At 31.9% G+C, this 15,577-nt stretch overlaps 1 protein-coding gene across 1 annotated transcript; it reads left to right on the top strand.

Moving 5' to 3' along the window:
• Nucleotides 1–7,290: 7,290 nt before the first annotated feature.
• Nucleotides 7,291–15,261, top strand: LOC108468709 (oxysterol-binding protein-related protein 4C-like). Its single transcript, XM_053018396.1, has 7 exons — nt 7,291–7,390; nt 8,516–8,665; nt 12,866–13,111; nt 13,220–13,316; nt 13,484–13,775; nt 13,966–14,068; nt 14,727–15,261. Exons 1-7 carry the CDS (start codon nt 7,388–7,390, stop codon nt 14,982–14,984), a joined length of 1,149 nt encoding a protein of 382 aa, XP_052874356.1. The 5' UTR covers nt 7,291–7,387; the 3' UTR covers nt 14,985–15,261.
• The last annotated feature ends 316 nt before the right edge of the window (nt 15,262–15,577 follow it).

The following is a 15,577-nucleotide window of genomic DNA, read 5'->3' as shown; positions in this document are numbered from 1 at the left end:
CCCATCAGCTCTGTCATTTTTCTAAGGTGTAAAAATCGAGGGCTCCGAATCCCTCTTGTTTTTACCCCTCTCACGGTCACGGTTTTGGTGCTCAGCACGCTTAACCTCCTCGGCGATCTTCGTCTTCTCCACCAGTGTAGAAAAATCACGCTCCCTCTGCGGAGCTATCAGGACTCTCAAATTATCTTTGAGCCCATCCTCAAAATGAATACATCGCTCATACTCAAAGGCCACCATACCTCGCGCATAGCAGCTCAGTCGCAGGAACTCAGCCACTAATCGATCTCCCTGCGTCAGATTTAAGAACCCTCCTATGGGCATCCATGTAGCTTGCCCTCACATATTTCCCTTAGAAGGCTGTCTTAAAGAACTTCCAGGTCAGACATTTGGGCTGAGTGCCCTCCTTAATAGTGAGCCACCACTGATAAGCCTTATCCCTTAACAGTGAGACTGCACCCTTTAATTTCTACTTTGGGGTGCAGTCTAAGTCATCCATGATCCTCTCCGTGGCCTCAGTCCAGTAATTGGCCACATTAGGGGCAACTCTATTGACACCCCTGAAGAGCTCAGTTCCATTGGATTAGAGTCGTTTTGTAACCGACCCTCGGCCTCTAAATCTAGTATTGGGTCCAGCGACCCTCTCCAAAATCCTTGGCATAGCTTGAGACAATGCGTCATCCCCAGCCATACGATTTTGAGACCCAGTCTCAGTAGAATGCGACACTGGCGTCTCACTCGTATCCAAATTCGGTATGCTACACAGTGAAGAGGACTCAGCTCGAGCTCCTCTATGGCCTCTATCTCGGCCTCTAGTACTCCGTCCTCGGATACCTCGTGCGCTCATTGTCAAATCACGTTTATCTGTATTAACAGTTTTATGAATCAGATATAATTCCAGTGTTTATTAACAAATATTTTATGTAAAATAGTATCGGTTATTCAGAGTTCGTTTTCATAAATTGCAGTCTCACTACAGTTTTTAGTTTTTCTACAATTTTCAGTATACACTAACTAGAGTGTTTTCAGTACAGTTTACTACCTATAGTAGTTTCAGAATATACTATCCATAATAGTTTCAGTTTAAAACAAATCACAGTTTAAAATACTTACAAGATACGCGTCGGAGACTCGATGTACCACTTACTTAGTAAAAACATTTCAAATCATTTAGAAATCAATCAATTTTACGAAATCCCATTCTTTAATAAAACCCATAATCCACAACTGAGTTTTACAACCCGACTCTGATACCACTAAATGTAACACCCCAAACCTGGCCTAGACGTTATGGTCGTATTTGGCAATGTCACACGATAGTGTTTTTGAAACCTCGTTGTTAAGATGAAAACATTTCATGTTATTATTTTTAGTAAACCTTTGTCAGAACTTAGGAAGTCGTCTTTATTCATTTAAAACATTTGTTTTGAAACATCCCTTATTGCGGAAGGTTTAATAAAATAGTCTAAGTGATCATGTGTTTAGAAAAAATTTTAACTTTTTGAAAACTGAATTTCCTAGGACCAGCAGGTATAAATCCATAAAGTAAAATAAATAAATAAATAAATACCCAAATTTAAAACCAAAGTCCCAGAGCGTCCTTAAATTACAACTCAAATAATCAATAATATTCAAATTATAAATCATAAATTGAAAACCATGAAGTCCAAAAATTACTATGGTCACTGCTGAGTCCTCCGTCGCACCGATCTGTCTAAGTCTGAGAATTACCTGTGCACATTAAACAAAAAGGAAGAGTTTACGTATCCCGTAGAAACAAACAAACAATCAGTATTCACAGTGCACAGTTGAACAGTCTTGGGCCTAAGCCATTTTCAGTATCAGTACAGTTTGGGCCTTAGCCCATCTCAGTACAGTGTCAAAAACGCAGTAGGGCCTTAGCCTATAACAAGATGTCGATGGCGATATGATTATGCAAGAGCAAAATCCTACCCAACCAGCCTCTACACACCATCTCCGTCCAACCCTACACTCCATGACGGGATATAATCAACCCACCCATCCCTACACTCCAAGTAGTACCGAATGTGGCACAAAACAGTAGTTTGCAGCTAAGCTACCAGTAAATTAGGCTTAAAGGCTTTCAGTACACTTCTTCCGAATGACAACCCCGAACCCAATGCAATGCAACATACAATGGATGATATGCTATTATGCAATTTCAGTACATATATTCAGTTCTGTAACACCCCAAACCCGTGACCGTCACCGGATTTGACCACGTGGTGTTACCGGGCTTACTTCCCTTATTTCTCTCTCTGAAATATTTAATGTCTGTTCCAGGCAGGCTAGCTAACTGCGTCACTGTCACCTTAAAAGTCATATCTCGAGTTCCAGAGCTCGAAAATCGGTTCCGTCAATTTTCCCTGAAACTAGACTCATAATCCCATCTACAAATTTTTTTCTAGAATTTTTGGTCAAGCCAATTAGTACAGTTTATTAGTTAAAGTCACCCCCGTTTCAGAGTTCGACTACACTGACCTTTGCGCATTACGACCTGGATATCATCTCGTACAGAGCTCCAATGCTCATTCCGTTTGTTTCTAATGAAACTAGACTCAAAGGGGAATCTATTCATATAAGGCATGACTCCTAATTGTTTCTGGATAATTTATGGTAAATTTTCAAAGTCGAAATAGAGGATCCAGAAACCGTTCTGGCCCTATCTCACGAAATCTCGAATATCTCTTAAAATACGGCTCATATGGTCGTTTCGTCTTGTCCATATGAAAATAGATTCATCAAGGTTCAATTTCATAATTTATTCACTATTTAATTCTACTTCTACTATTTTTAGTGATTTTTCCATCTCACCTCACTGCTGCTGGCAGCATCTGTTACTAAAGCAAACAATGACTATTTCATAATTCTTCCATGGCCAACTATTTCATCATACATAATACAACTATGGCCACCTTATCAAAATTAAGGTTTCTAAGGCTCGTGACTATAGGTTTTAGGATCACACTCAACCGACCACATAGGCCATTTTCGCATGGCTTAAAGTTTACAACCCACAATTCAACAAAACAAAATAGCCTATACATGCCAAATGTTCTCCTAGTTCAACTACGAAGACAATACCAAAAGATTTCCAGCCGGTGTGATGACTTCAACGACGATTCCGAGCACGCAAATGATACGAGTCCAAGAGACCTAAAATGGGTGAGAAGAAAACACCGAGCGAGTTTATAACTCAGTAAGTCATAAGCATTCATCAACCATCCATTAATAAAATTATCACAACATGAAACGATAAACGAGGCTAGGTACTCCATCCATATCAAAACTATACCATAATTCCTCGGACCTTTCGGTTCAATCTCATACCAAGTCATACATCCACATTTCATATTCTGTACAATAAGATATTTGAGGCATTTTCACACACCAACTCATTTTCACCACAATCATACAATTGCAATCATCACATAGATTTAAAGCTTACCAAGCTCAACCCCGAGCATGAACATATTGCCTATTCGTCATGAGCTCAAGGTACTTACCCGATCCGCTGTCCGGGATTAACTCGATAATGTCGCACACTCAGTGCCAATTGTAATGCAAGAGCATATAGTGAATCCGCACACTTAGTGCTATATACGTTCAGCTCGTACACTTAGTGCTATATAATCAAACTCGCACACTTAGTGCTGTACAATTTTAAACCCGCACACTTAGTGCCAATCTTGTCACCGTGTCCATTTATACCCGCACACTTAGTGCCGAGACCAATACCTTATGCATTTTGCTGCCTTTATACATTCAACAATGGCATCATTCCATACACATACATTTCCATTTACACATCAACTCATTTAAACACATTTGCATATATATTATGATCATTTAAATCAACACCAAATATATGCTTAATGACTTACCTCGTGTTGGGTAAAATAGTTCCAAGTCGGCTACTCGATGACCTTCGTCTTTCCCTTGCTTGATTCTCCTTCTTTAACTCCTTGAGCTTAATCAATAAATCAACTAGTTTAACCATCTTGCTAAACATTCATAATTCAACTACACATGCATATGTATGCTTGTATATTCGGCAACCATTCTTACTAATCACCCATTTGGTCGATTATACACCTAACCGAATATGCACCAAAAACTTGATTCAACATCACCAACATACTCACTTTAATGGCCGAATATATATATATATATACAATGTCAACTAACATATTTTAATCACCTAATTTCATCTCATGAACATTTAATCAAATTTTCCCAATCTAGCATATATTTTCACATCCATTTGTAACATCATGTACAAACACATATATCAAAACACAAATTTTACCTATCATGCAACAAGCATAAATCGCACTTATGAGCATGCCATGGCGAATACATCCCACACCATCCCTTTCAATTTTTGGTCATGGTTAAACAAAGAAAACTCCATGTCTTACTCAAGAATGCTAAAAGAAATTTCAAGAGTAGTCAATCCATCATTACATGCATCATCAACAAGCTTCACATTTAGCATGCAATGGCTTTAACACAATATTAACCTTGGCCAAATACCATTTCCATGGCATAACAAGGATTTGAACCATGGGCTAACATGAACATCAAGTTAGCAACTAAAACATGCATGAATCTCATGACACAACCTCAAACATACCTTAATCTTGACACAAGTATGACCAAATCTCCTTCTAGTTCTCTTCTAAACCAAGCATGAAGCAAAAATCTTTCCTTTTTCCCTTAGTATTTTTCGGCCAAGAATTGAGAATGGATGAACAAATTTTCTCCTTTCTTTTCCTCTACTCACGGCAACAAGGGGGCATCCATGCTCATTTTTTTTCATTTCTTTATTTTTTCTACATAATCCACTAACTAAACATGTTGGAAACATGTTCCCTTGCCCATAATCTTGTCATGGCCGCCACTCTTCCCTTTTTTGGGCAAATTGACATGCAAAACCACTCTTTTGCATGCATGTACTATTAGGCCATTGTAAGATTAGCCTATCACCTTTCAACAATGTTTCATATAAGTCCATTTTAATAAATTCACATAGAAATGATCAAATTAATGCATGAAACTTTCACACATGCATTTACTAACATCATAAACATAGAATATAACTTTTAATTACTTATAAGACTCGGTTTAGTGGTCCCGAAACCACTTTCCGACTAGGGTCAAATTAGGGATGTCACAAGTTCAGATATTAACATGCTCAATACAGATATCATTCAGTCAATGTCACACATTTAGGGGTCTGAGTAACGGTTAACAACCTTACAGTAGGTTCACAGTCGACTTGGGCGACCCATGCAACCTTAGAAACATTTCGGTAAAAATAGGCTCAAACGCCCATGTGATCTGCCCATGTAGGCCCACACGCTCATGTGGCCCATTCAGCCCAAATTGGTCTTGGTCGTGTGATCCATTTTGAATGTAACCCATGGTAGCTAAATATTCATATATGTTTTCACTATTTAATTATATGTTCATTCAAAGCTGTCTACTTGAGTCATTGTCACTAAATTATTTATATCTTGAGCTACAGAATTGTAAATTAAGATCCGTTTGATGTTTTTGAAACTAGACTCAAATACCTTTCTACCATAAATTTTCAGAATTTATAGTTTATCAAATAAGTACAGTAAAATCTTCAAATTTATCCCTATGCTATTGTTTGACAGCTTCATCCTTTCCTTACTAAAAATTATTTATCTCTTAGTACGGAATTTGGATGATGTTTTTGTTTATTTTTATTGAAAATAGACTCATTTAGGATTTAAACATATAAATTTAAGCCCCTAATTAATTTTTTTACAATTTTTGATGATTTTCCAAAGTCAGAACAAGGGAACCTGAAATCATTCTAACCTCATCTCACAAAATTTATTATATCTCATAATTTACAATTAGATTGCTTACATGTTTCTTCCATGAAAAACTAGGCTCAATAAAATTTAATTTCATATTTTATTCAACCTCTAAATCAATTTCCACTATTTTTGATTATTTTTCAAAGTTAGACTACTGCTGTTGTCCAAAACTATTTTAGCACAAAATGTTGATTTCCAAGTTTATAACACCCTTATTTCCTTTCTTTACAATTTTTTTCGCATCATTTTCTCTTTTTTCTCTTATTTCTCGACAGCAAGAAATTTTGGCTTTTCATTGAATCCCGTTTTCTGAGTTTTGGGTACACACCTGGTATCGTTTCTGATGCGTAAGCACTTCTAAGCCTCCAGAACCTAAAAATCGACCAACATATCTCCAGATTAATCACTTAATTCATTTTTAATTAACCAATTTTGGAAGGAACTTGACTAAAAACCTAACAAAACTTTTACCTCGCTTGAGTAACCACGACTTCGCACAACCACAGCGTCTATTCAAAACCACCAGCCCCTTAACTAACTCCTAAACACCAAAAAGGAATCCCCCTTTTAGAGATTAACCAAGAATGATTAACAATAGATAAAACCGTTTACACACACCCAGAACACTTAACCACTGAAGCAGATACACACTTGTGTGTCACATATACACGAAATGAAAAATTAAAATTTTGGGGCGTTACAGCGGCCCTGGACTTGACGAGGGCTTGATCCAATCGCTTCAGAACCTTCGCTTGATCAATTTTACGTATGATGCTATCAGGAGATTGTCTCGAGGATTATTGTCTTTCACAAATTTCTAAATCTTATGTGATCCATTTTTACCTCCAACAATGTAAACAATTGAACTATAATTTTAAAATAAAAATTAAGATGTTCTAATTTTTAACTTTTAAATATAAAGACTAAATCTCAAACATTGCTAAAGTATAAGGACCACCTATATATTTTAACCTAAAAATAAAACAAAAGATATTTTAGTGTATTTTACATAATAAAATGGGCGAGGTCAACAAGCTTGAGATAAGTAAAACATTTTTATTAAAACTCAATCTAAACCAATTTATATAGGTCACGCCTACCTTTTACTTTTATTTCCTAATATTAATATTAAAAAGTAAAAACAAGTGAAAGAAAAATATATATAAAAACATGAATCAAATGGGAAAAATAAGGAAATAAATATTGGATCATAAATGATAGGTATGGCTTTTTGCCTCGATGCCCTTTTCCATTTGTGTAATGCTACAGGTCTTTATATATTAATTTACGATTCATAAAACATATCCTGCCTTTTTTTTTTTTTAGAGAAGTGCCTAATTTATTGTCATTTACTCTCTCACACCCTTTTTATTTTCTGTCTTATATAGCGTCCAATTTGTAAATTCCATCAAAAGCAAAACCTTTTGCTTCATTTCCATCTTTCTTCAAAAACATCTCATAGCTCAGCTTATTGCAAGTCTCTATTCTTTGGATTTCTTCTCACGATTCCTCAAATGGTATGAACAATTACATTTTGCATCTACTTTTTTATGTCTCTACGCTTAACATAAATTCAAATAAATAATTTGTAAAATTCAAATGTTCTTAAATCATCATCATCATTTTAGGGAAAAAAATCATTCTTCGTTTTCCTTTTTTAAAAATCTATTTTATTGTCTAATTATTGATTATATATGATTCATTGTCCCTACTCAGAACTTCCTAACCAAGCTATTTTTTGGTGCTAGAAAGCAGGTTTTTGATAGGAAAAGTTGTTTTATGATGATATTCAACTTGATTAACCTTTTTTTTTTAATATATATTATTTTTGAAATTTTAAAATTATTTATCTTTCTTTTTCTTCAGTTTGAAAAAAAAAACCACAGATAAAGATATCAAAATAAAATTACAATTGAAGGAAAATGTTTATTTTTTTCTTTTGATTTGATGTTTAAGTTTGCTATTTGATTTGGGTTTTTTTCAAAAGTTGGCATTGGCCTTTGGATGGTTTGTTGTTAGGATAAGAATCCATCAGCTACGTGCATTGCAGTTTGATCATTCTATAAACCCAATATTGACATATGTCAACTTTACATTTATTTTACTCTCAGTTTTTTTTTTCAAATATATATATATAGAGAGAGAGAGAGCTAGTAAAATTGGACATATTCCTTTAATTAGGTTATTCCATATTTGGACTTTTCCAAATATAGGACAAAATATAGATTCGACATTAAATTTATTTTTATTTTTGATGATTTTCTTAAGATTTCTAGGTAATAAATGTAGAGATTTCTCTATAGCATTCTCATACAAACAATTGGTACATTTATGATATAATTTATTAAATCTTAGAAGAATTTATTCAATGTTACAAAATGTTAGAAGTTAAATCAAATGGTAACCTGATGATTAGAAGTAAGAAATGGGTATGTAATTGTGTCCCCTCATTTCCTTAAATGTTTTTGCGGTAAGCACAAATTTTGTTATTTTTGTTTTAAGCTTGGGAATTATTTAATTTGAAATAATAATAATTACATTCCCTCTTATACAAATTAGTTTTATTTTTTAGTTAATTAGAAATTAAGAAAATTTAAAATTGTCCTTACTAATTATTGTTGATTGTAACATGTAATGAACAGGTAACAATAATTAAAGATGAAAAGAAAATATTTCTTTCAAGGCCACACTCAATAAATGGTGACTCAGAGGTGGATTCTCCTAAGTCAATCCAAAGAATTTCAAGTCTTTTCAAGAATATAAAACCAGGCTTTGATCTCACCAATTTCAAGGCAAGTTAGCTAATTTTTTTTCTTATAACATTTATTATTATTTTTAACCCAAATTAATCGATATTTCAATGTCCCATGCCCTGTGATGCTAATGCATTTATTGTTATGTAGAAAATACATATTGGATTATCAAATCAAAACTTTAAATCATACCATAGTTCTTGATTGATAAGTTATCCAAAACTTATTAATCATATACTCTTTTCCTAGGTCACATTCCCAAATCTCATAATTTCTAAAACTTAATAAATTATTCTTGATTTGAGTTATTCTTTTCTGTTTGATTGTTTTTAATTTTTAAGAGAATTCAAATATTATACCTAAAACATAAATCCAAACAAAACTTTAACCCATATTTTTCTTTTCTTTTCATTGGTGTATTTTGTAGGAAGGGTGGAATATTTAAAAGAAAAAATAAATATATTTTTTTCATTTAGTGTTTAATAGAGTTGAATAGTAGAGGAAAGAAAATAAAACATGTGGAAAATATATAATTTTAAACTAGCATGCATTCATCTTTTTGTTTTTTTCCTCCTACTTTCTTTGTATCTAATATATTCGAGATTTATTTTCTTTTCACTTTTTCATTCCATTATTCTATCAAACCACTTCTCTACTAATCAAGCATACCTTTAACATTCACACTTAACCTGACTTCATAATTTATATATTCTTTTATATGTTTTACATTTATTTTTAGTTTAATGTAGTTTTGGTCGACATTGATACCTCTATTAAAAATATTAAATACATAATTGAAAAACAATAATTGATTTTTTTATTGTTGATTTGAAAGTTTTTTTTTCTCTAATCAACCATTGCCATAATGGCAAAGCTAAAGCCTTTAAGAATTATAAAGTCCCAAGTTGGAGTCTCTAACTTAAGTAAATATGTAGATTCTCTTCTGGAGTTAGTTTTGACTTAGTACCTTTAACAATTCATTCTATTGATTTTCTTACCTTAAAAAATTGTATTTCTTATCAATATTATTTTATAGTAATTTCTTTTATCACCCTGATATTGTCAACCTTCAAGATTAAATCAGTAACTCTCCTCATTCTTTCATTTTCAATTCACTCTTTTTCTAAATCCTCTTCTTATTCTTTAAAGAACTAGTATTTTGATGTCTTTTTTTTTCCTTAAAGTTGAATTTTCTTCAACTCTTTTATGATGTTGAAACCCATGACTTAGATTTTTTTTTTTGTCATATATAATTGATGTTTTATCAAAGTGAAAGAGAAAAATTCAATTAGATCCTTCCATGATTGCTTAAAAGTATTTGTATGAGTTACTCCAAGAGGATCAAGAGTCATTTATTTTAAAGAATTACATTGTTGATGGATGTTGAAAACTCAAGAAATCATTGTCTAAAACCCATAAATGTATACTCATGTCTCAAAACTCCAACTTTCCTTCAAAATTTCTCAAAAAAAGCTTCTTATTTTCTCATTCCATGATATCTCAATTTGAGGAAATCTCCTCTCTTCGGAGCTACTTTTAGGATCCAAAAGCAATCTTTGAATAACCCAAAAATCCTTGAAACAATCTAAAAAAATGATAACCCAAAAAAATCCAACGAACCAGCTAAACTTATTTCTTTTTCCAATAGTTAAGGAATTGATTTCTTTTTCTAATTAAACCCTGAATTTAGTACCAAAACTTTGATTACCCTTGAAATAATTTCTTTTTTGAATAGTGAATTGAACTGAAAGGGTTCTTTGTTCTAAAACTAAATGTGGTAATCGGATATTTAAGTTATTTTAATTTTTCTCCTATTTTTAAAAATATATGACAATCAAAACAAAATTAAAGGATGATGTCGAATAAGCTGATTGGCTTAGGGTTAAAATTTTTATAGTGTTAACATTTTGGGGTTATGTATTTAATGATTTTCAAGTATATCTATTAATATAGATAAATAAAATAATATGTAGATATTAAATTGGACTTAATTTTCCAGTTTAAGAGTAAACAATTACATTAATTATGATCCATGAACTAAATAAGAATTAAATTGACTCATAAAAAATAAAGTGGATATCTTTTAACTATGATTGTACAAATAGATAACAAGAACTAAATAATAAATGAGCACGAGGAGATGAGGTAGAATAAGAATCTACAAAATATGAACCAAGAGAGATGATATAAAATTTCAAGAAATTATTTTATTTTTTCCATAACTATCAAATAGTATTGAACAGTGGCTTATATCATTGGTATATAAATAGTTATGTTTACTAGATAACTATTGAACTTCAAAAAAAAAATACAGCTAAAGTCAACAATAAAATAATAAATACTAAATAAATAAACAAACAACCTGTTTATTGATTGATCTATGTGAATATTCCTCGGGCTAGATAATCCTACTCCACAAGGATTAAAGTTGGGATATTTTTGCTGCAAGTCATACAACATCTCCCAATAAGTATTCTCAAGGAATAATTGGTTTAACATGGATTTCATTATGAAACAACGCAATTTCTTATTTTCATTTTAATTGAGATAAAATTTACACTGGTATTAAAGTCAAAAGTATCAATTTCGAGCTAAAATGGTGTCCATGTAGCTCAAATATCGATACTTACCAAGGGGGTTTCAATACCTTAGCTAAAAAGTAGTCGTTTATAGTAATTATAATTGCAGGTCTTAATGCTTTTAGGTAAGTCTTGATATTTGCAAGGTAGGTATCTGTTCTTGCACTGTAAGTATCGATACTTTGCCCTCCTGGATTGTTCTATAGCTACTGACATGCAATGTATCCTAGACTTCTAATATCAATACTTAGTTAATAAAATGTCTTGAAAACATTTTAAACATTTTGAAACACTATGGTATTTACTCAAAATATTTTGAACAAGTTAAAACACATTTAAAAAGTGTTTTTGTGTATTTTATAAGTCTTGAAAATACTTAACATCTAAATGACTTAGTGATAAATTTTACCTTAAATATTGTTATATGAAAAGCTTAGAACAATTAATGGGAATAAGTTGGTGATATAAAATTTTGATTAGGAAATATACATGCAATGATAATGAAATTGTAATGTTAAAATTAATAATAACCATTAGTATTTTTCTTGATGTGGTTCTGGTTTAATTACGAAATAAAAATAAAAATTTAAAATCTCAAACTAAAGCAAAATTTATTATATGTAGACATTAGTTTAATATTTATATTGGAATAATCTCAATATAAATTAATTTGATAATTTGTTTAGTTTAGTTATTCAATTATATATGATTGTATATTAATTGATTGTGATTGTAATTTGTGGTAGTTGAAAATTAAAAAAAAAGGTTTTTATAACTTACAAAATGGTAAAAAAAATTCATTTTATTATAATTTTGTTTTATCGTCAACAAGTGTTGGGTACAACAGAAGATGTTGCAATGTTAAGGAGACTAGAGTTCGAACTTTGAAGATAACATTGTTGGAAGGAGCAATCACAAATCCCAAAATGATTAGTCTCTATATACCTTAAAACAGAGATGGAGGAAGCCTTAGTCCTACAAAATTATTCTTTAAACAAAATCAATCGAAGAGTCGGACAAAGAAAAAATATATTTTCTTTTAGTTTTTGATGTCTTTTCATTCAATTAAAAATATAAAGAAAAACTTTTAAAATTATATTTAAATTGTTAATTGAACTTTAGCTCGTTAGTGTCATTATTGTTGTTACAATAAAATAAACATGAATTTGAATATAATTAAATGTGTTCTATTATTTGATTTAAGGGTTTAAGAGGTTTATGTGTACCAATAGAGATTACGTAAAAAATTTTGTTTAAATTATGGATTTGATACTAGAAAATATAAGAGAAAAATGAAAGTGTTAATAAATATGTATGATATTTTGAAAAATAAAATACGTATGACTTTCCATTCAATAAGTGAATCCTTTTAGGTACATTCAATTTGCAATTTCCAATATTAGTGAAACTATAATTACTTAAAATTCTTTATAAAGTTACAAAAAAAATTGCAATAGAAATAATCTTTATACTAATCTAAACAAATTCACATAAAGAGAGAAAATTAGAAATAAGAAAGGTTGGAAGAGAAGAAACACGAAACTTAAATTAAGTTGCCTGAATGTGAAAAATAATAATATAATGTTGATGACATTATTCCTGGTGAAAGTCGGTACAGAAACTAATGGGTATATCAATGTGGGTGTTATTGTTTGTACAGCTGCCACCACTATTCAACCTTCCAAAGTCTCATCTTCAGTGTTATGGGGAAACAGTTTATTGCATGGGCACCGACATGCTTAGTAGATGTAATCAAGCTGATAGCCCTGTGGACAGATTCATATCGGTTGTGGCTTGGAACATTTCTACGTTGCGACCTCCCATATTTGGGTTTGCCCCTTACAACCCAATCCTTGGCGAGACTCATCATGTCTCAAGGGCAAATCTGAATGTCCTACTTGAGCAGGTATTTTTATTTATTGCTTCAAATCACTAACTTCAATTTTAAAATTTCTTTTTTAATATATTGTTTTACAACAATGGTAATTAGTTATTGCTGTCAACTTTCTTTCAGATTTCTCACCACCCGCCAGTTTCTGCTCTTCATGCAACTGATGAGAAACAAAAAATTCAACTTATTTGGTGTCAACAATGTGTTCCTAAATTCAATGGTTCGTGTCTCATTTTCTTGTTCTGTCAATTTTATAATATTTCAAGCAAATTTGCCAAAATTACAGCCTAATAATGTCAAAATGTTTTGTTCAATTTGAGTAATGATTGCATATATAGTTTGATGTAATTGCTTATTCTTACACTCATAAAACACCAAAATATTTAGGTATTGCGGTGGTAAATGAGGTGCGAGGGAAGAGACAACTTAAGCTCCTAAGTCGTGGAGAAATATATGAAATGAACTCTCCAGACCTCTTAATAAGAATTTTACCGACGCCTGGTGTTGATTGGGATGGAGATGTTAGGATCAGGTGCCCAGAGAATGGCCTTGAAGCTGAGTTACACTATGGACACAAGTCTTTTCTTGGGCTTAGAGGAAGTCATAGATCTGTCAAAGGAAAAATCCTTGAAACATCAACTAAGAGGACCCTTTTTGAATTCAATGGCAACTGGGATAGGTATTTACCTTCTAGATAGATTTCAGATGTGAGATCTCTTTCTTCTTCTAATTTTCCTCCCCCCTTCACAACAATTGTTAGGTCTATTATTACTATCTTAAGTCAATATATATATATATATATATATATATACTTGTTAAAATTGTTTGATGTAGTTGTAGTGATATGAATTGTTTATGCTTTCACGCAGAACTGTTACAATGAAGGACAATACTAGTAGAAAGCTGACAGTAATATACAATGCAGAAGAAGTTTATTCAGGCCTGAAAACGCCTATTGTTAATGATTTACAGGTAATTGTTTAGTTTTTTTTACTACTTTCCTGAACTTGTAAATTGTTTAGTACAGCATCTCTACTAATTAAACCTTCATATTTAAAATAAATTAAAATTTAAAATGTAAAGACTTATTTTGATTTTTATACATTTTAATATTATTGCACAAACTGTTTTAATCCATGCTACCGGTATTTATAGCACCTTAACTTTACCGCTTTATATTTTTACATTTTATTTTGATACTTGCATATACATTATTATTATTATTATTATTATTATTATTATTATTATTATTATTAGTTTTAAGTTATATGTTATATTATTTATTAAATATTATTTTCTAAATTATACATATGTTTGAAATACATAGTTTTCGCATGAATATGATAACATTACTAATCATTGAATATAAACTAGAAAGCTTCTTTATTTTTTGCGCTCCTCCCCCCTCCCCACATATATAAGCCCCATTTTCTCGTGTATATACAAATTTCTTGTTCTCTTTTTGTTGGCGAAATATATACAAGGTTGATGGTTGTGTTTCGTATCTATTTCCTTTCTGAGAACCGTTCGCAGTTTATTTCTGTGGCTTTTCCATTGTAATGCATTTAAAGCACCTGATTTTCATCATGTTTACGTGTTGGATCTTAATCTTTCCTTTTTGGTTATTTAGGGAGTACTGTCAACAGAATCTGCTGCAGTATGGAGTGAGTTAAGCGAGGCCTTAATGAGACACGATTGGCAGAAAGCAAATGAAGCAAAGAATGCGGTGGAGGAGAAACAGAGGGAGCTGTTGAGGGAAAGAGAGTCAAAAGGAGAAACTTGGGTTCCCCAACATTTCACTTTGACTCGCAATAAAGATGGAGTATGGGACTGTTTACCAATTCATCAATGGGTTCCACCTGCTCCAATTATTGTGCCTCTCTCATAAGCTAAATTACTAATTAATTAAGATAAACAAACAATTAGTAGCTTATAAGTAGTTCTATGTGTCGAAACTTTTTTTTTATTTTGAAAGCAATGAGGATTGACTTGTGAAAAAATGTGGAGTCGCCATCAATCTCTTGATTTAGGTGTGATTGAGCCACCTACTAAAATGCTTTATTCATGAAAAATCAAAAAAGTAGGTTTGAGAGTCGGTTACGCATAAGGAAGGGTTAGCACCCTCATTACGCCTAAAAATTGGTACCAAATTAATTTGATGCTGTCCTTATATCAAAAGTTTTAAAAGAAGAGATTTTCTGAAGTATGATTTTTTTTTTTAAAATGTTTGAATAACTCAAATTAGCGGTCAAAAATCTCTCGTTTCAAAGATATGCGGTTTCATACCCAGTACGACTGGATACGATCCCTTGTACCTTTAAGATGCGATTGATTTTCGACTTTTGAAAAATTCATACATTAAAATTATAAAAGGGTATCCAAATATTTGGTTCACCGGAAAAGTCATACCCAGTAAGATTGAGCACGATTTTTTGAATTCACAAATATTAGATATTTGCCTTATTTTAGAATCTTTGAATA

This window comes from Gossypium arboreum, chromosome 8 (assembly GCF_025698485.1).
Source record: "Gossypium arboreum isolate Shixiya-1 chromosome 8, ASM2569848v2, whole genome shotgun sequence".
Classification (NCBI taxonomy): Eukaryota; Viridiplantae; Streptophyta; class Magnoliopsida; order Malvales; family Malvaceae; genus Gossypium; species Gossypium arboreum.
This window is presented reverse-complemented; position numbering and strand designations above follow the sequence as displayed.

What these genes read in the sequence shown, in the direction of transcription:
- LOC108468709 (XM_053018396.1), top strand. An exon ending in TTGATCTCACCAATTTCAAG is followed by an intron (nt 8,666 to 12,865) that starts GCAAGTTAGCTA and finishes TTGTTTGTACAG; the next exon opens with CTGCCACCACTATTCAACCT. An exon ending in ATGTGTTCCTAAATTCAATG is followed by an intron (nt 13,317 to 13,483) that starts GTTCGTGTCTCA and finishes CAAAATATTTAG; the next exon opens with GTATTGCGGTGGTAAATGAG.